This window comes from Seriola dumerili, unplaced genomic scaffold (genome assembly GCF_002260705.1).
Source record: "Seriola dumerili isolate Sdu_G_001 unplaced genomic scaffold, Sdu_1.0 BDQW01000167.1, whole genome shotgun sequence".
Taxonomy (NCBI): domain Eukaryota; kingdom Metazoa; phylum Chordata; class Actinopteri; order Carangiformes; family Carangidae; genus Seriola; species Seriola dumerili.
In genome coordinates, this window is record NW_019174422.1 from 153,809 (window position 1) to 157,959 (window position 4,151).

At 45.4% G+C, this 4,151-nt stretch overlaps 1 protein-coding gene across 1 annotated transcript in view; it reads left to right on the forward strand.

Moving 5' to 3' along the window:
- Positions 1-4,151, forward strand: part of LOC111226974 (uncharacterized protein C7orf43 homolog) — a 10,212-nt gene extending 6,061 nt beyond the window's left edge. Inside the window, exons 7-12 of the mRNA XM_022752309.1 lie at positions 1,570-1,631; positions 2,096-2,268; positions 2,568-2,707; positions 3,270-3,460; positions 3,711-3,875; positions 4,040-4,151. Of these exons, the coding sequence (XP_022608030.1) occupies positions 1,570-1,631; positions 2,096-2,268; positions 2,568-2,707; positions 3,270-3,460; positions 3,711-3,875; positions 4,040-4,043 (735 nt within the window). The 3' untranslated portion in view covers positions 4,044-4,151. The remainder of the gene's footprint in view (positions 1-1,569; positions 1,632-2,095; positions 2,269-2,567; positions 2,708-3,269; positions 3,461-3,710; positions 3,876-4,039) is intronic.

A 4,151-nucleotide genomic window follows, 5' to 3' on the forward strand; every position in this document is an offset into this window, starting at 1 on the left:
CGGGGGGTGGGGGGGGGGGGGGGGGCTTTGAGTAAAGGGACATATGCAAAGACTAAAGTGAGGATCCTCTGGGGTATAATTGATGGATTATTGTTAAATTTAGTTCAGATATTAACACCCCCCCACCACACCCCNCACCAAATAACTGAGTCACTTTTCTGATCTTGATGCTTCATTAGAACTAGAGAATCAAAAACCTTTTAGAGCTAGAATTCCTAATGAATATATCTCAAGCATGTGGCTGGTGTTATTCTGTATTTTTCTTCTTGTCACCAAATCCCATGAAAAGACTAAAACTGTCAGACTGTGTCAGTCCCCTCCAGTTCTCTGACCTCTCCACCCTGTCTGTGATCTCACACTCAAAGCCACTGGTTCCTACTCAAGAGGAAACTTTTTAAAACAAGACCAGGTCAAAACCTGGTCTAAGTCTGGACCTCCTCTGGTCAAATCCTGATTTTATAACTGTGACGTCGTCTGACAAAATCACCAAACACACAAATGAAAGACAAAGACTGAGCTGTGATTTCAGCTGGATTTACTGTCACATGATCACTCAAGGAGAAAGTTAGAAGAGACACAATATCTTTCTTTTTTTAAGTTATTTTTTCAGGCTTTTGCCTTTATTACAGTCAGAGAGAGAGAGAGGGAGAAGATGACATGCAGCAAAGGGCCACAGGGACCCGAGACAGCCTGTCTCTTATTCAGTCTCTCTCACAGAGCACAGCCTCCATCTGGATCCACAATAGTTTATTCTTTATTTACTTCAGTCACAGACTTTTATTAGAGGCAGGTCGTTATGTCTAACTCCCTCTGTTTGATATGTAGAGTTGGTCATAGTCGTTAGTACGAAGCCTCGTTAGTGATGACTTCTCTCTCTCTCTCTCTCTCTCTCTCTCTCTGCTCTCTCTGTTCTGTGTGTCCTATGTTTGGTTATTCCTCTGCCTCCTTTAGTAATAATGATACATGTAATGAAGGTAGTTTATTTGCTGTAATGGAGGCGAGGCTCAGTGTATAGGAAGTGCTCTTCCTCTTCCCTGCTGTTCCCGAGCAGCCGGGAAACCAGAGCGGCTCAGTAGACTGTTTTAATAGATCCTGTTTGCACCAGAAACAGTCAGTCAGGGTCATTCTAGATTATAGGGCTGACCCTGCTGTTGCGGTCCAGCCAAAAAAAGAAGAACTCTCAGTAATGAAACAGCTGCTCTCTGTGGTTTTTAACAGATGTTTCTTAAACGGGAGGAAACTGTGACTTTGTTGGGGACTGTTTTCACTGGCAGATTAATCCATATTTGGCGCTGTAGTGTTTGTGGCAGCAGGATGGTGTGTGTGTGAGTCAAATCAAAGTACAGTGTGTGTTCACGGTGATGAGGGAACATGTGTGTGTTTCACTGATGTGATTTAACATTGTGGAAACAGAAGATCAGGCTTTGATACACAGACTGTTTTTTAGTAGTCATTTAGTGTTTGATCTGTACGTGAGGTTTATTGACAATAAAAATAAAGAATATCACCAGACCTATTGTTAAAGGGTTAAATCATGTGTTTTAATGACTTCATTGTGTGTGTGTGCAGGGTCTTGAGGTCCCATTGGTGGCTGTGTTACAGTGGTACACTCCAGCTCTACCTTTCACCAGGTAACTGTTCCTCTTCTGTCCAACATGTGGAGCCTCCACCTGTAATGTTGAAACAGTGAGACGTCTGTAGAGTAATTACAGAGTTAGCCTTTGATTTTATAAACCTCATGTCAGCAGTCTGTGTGTATACACCAGAAAAACAAAACCTGGTTTAGGAAGAGGGCTGGTCTGGGCTCTGTATCAACTCTATATTACACCTCATGAAGATATGAACAACATGCTACACGCTACATGCTACATGTTTTTGTGTATTTACTTTATTTTTTATTGTTTTGTTTGTTAAAAGTTTCTAATTATCAAAGAAAAAGAGTTTTGACAGATCTGTGATAAACCTGGTCCTGGTCCTGGTCCTGATCCTGGTCCTGGTCCTGGTCTTACTGGAACATCATTAACACAGCTAGTTTCACCAAGTCTTCCATGAAAACATTCTGGTGGAGAAATGAAAACAGCTCGTTTTCTCTCAGATACATTTCCAGTTGCTACTCGCTGCCCAGTATTTGTCTGGATCGTCCTCAGCTGGTGATGACAGCCTCCTGCCCCAGTGCCGTCAGGCCTCTGGAGCACTTCTGGGTGAAATACACCCTGCTGAACAACTTGCATGACTTCCTGGCCGTCCGTCTGATCTGGAATTCTGAAGGTGAGGAGCAGACTCACAGTCTCACTTCATACCCTCCACTTTATCACCGAGTGAACAGAACCCAGGTCATGTGTAGGGGAGTGACTGATGAAGATGAATTCATGCAAACCTCCTGGAAAGTCTTAATAACAACGCTATAATGGGAAAAATGTAAAGTATGATGTGTTTAAAGAAGCAAATTGTGGGACTGAGTCATGCCTATTAATTATGTTCTGAAGAATTGACAGATATTTGTTGACATTTATAACTTTTCAATAAATATTATGACACACGTCTCCCTCTCTGGCTCCGCCCCTCAGCTCACAGTCGTCTGTGTCAGCAGGACCCCAGGGTGGGAGCAGTGGTGTGTCAGTCTCCCCTCAACAACCTGGGACAGTGTAGCAAGGGCTCCACCCTCTCCTTCACCGTGGCCTTCCAGATCCTCAGGACCGGACTCTCTGTCCCTCCTCACCTGTCTGTCCCTCATCACCTGTCTGTCCCTCCTCACCTGTCTGTCCCTCATATGACCTGTCTGTCCTTATATCACCTGTCTCATCATCATATTGCTTATCTGTCCACCATTTCATTATATCCTCCCTCTCTCCCTTCCTTCCTTCCTTCCTTCCTTCCTTCCTTTCGTCCTTCTTCCTTTTCATCTTTACTTTCTTCGTCCCTTCGTCCCTCCCTCCCTTCTTCCTTCCGCCATTCCGTCCTTCCTTCCTTCCTTCCTTCCTTTCCTTTCTCATGACACCTCTTGATGTGCAGTGACCATAAAAACAAATGGATAATACACTGCTAAAATAGACAAGAACAGAACTCAAAGGTCAAAGGTCAAGGTCACTGTGACCTGACATTTTTGTCCAAGAATAAAACTAATGACAGTGTTTTATTAAATTCCTCCAGAGTCTTCTATTATCTGTATATAATCAGAGTCTGGACAGACGGGATGTGAACCGGTGACTCTGGTTTACAACAGCATCACTGTGACATACAATAATAATCAAAGTTCTTCTGTCCTGTAGTTAAGCCAGCACATGAAACTGAAGCTCCAGTTCTCGGCCGCCGTGTCCACTCCTCCTGCGGGGCTTCGGTCGTCACTGAGGAAGTCTCCGTCATCATCCAGCTCTGCGGCCAGAGAGCTGCTGGACAGACAGAGCCTGGGCCGGTCTCAGAGCTTCTCCCACCAACAGCCGTCCAGGTCGCACCACGTCAGGTACGGAGGATCTGTGGGCACCAATCAGCTGCGTCCAAGATCTCTTTGTTAAGACTGAACGTCGTGCAAGACAGAAGAGAAAGCAAATGTTGATTGTCACCATCAGCCCTGTGGCTCCCCTCACCCTGACCAGAAACTGATGATACATTTAGAAACAACTCTCTGGGCTAAAGTCAAATGTCAGACTTTAACATGATGCACCTCAAGATTCTTGTCTGTCATCATGACTCGGTGTCTGTGCTTGCTCCAGGTCAGGCACTGTGATGGAGCGTCGGGCTGTCACGCCTCCTGTTGGTTCTCCGGTGTGCAGCTCCCTCTCACTGCCCCCCGACCTCACCCTCATTTCACTGGACAAGATAGCCAAGAGAGAGTGTAAGGTGTTAGTGCTGGAACCAGTCCAGGAGGCACACTGCAGGTAGGTGGACCGGCTTTAACACAGTGTCTGTTGATGACATGGTCTGTTACAATTAACTTATAAAATACAGGAGTACAGGATGAGTGACTGTTTACTTGCAGTGAGTTCAGTTTCAAGCTCCAGCCAAAAAAAAAAGTCGATCCTGACTCTGCTTCTCCTGTCAGATGACCTGGAGACGAAGGTCGTACTGAGACACAACCGTCAGTGTTTGATCCTCCTGTCCGGCCTTCAGAGCCTCGTCGTCTGCCTGAAGGAGACGTGCTGCATCAACCGGAC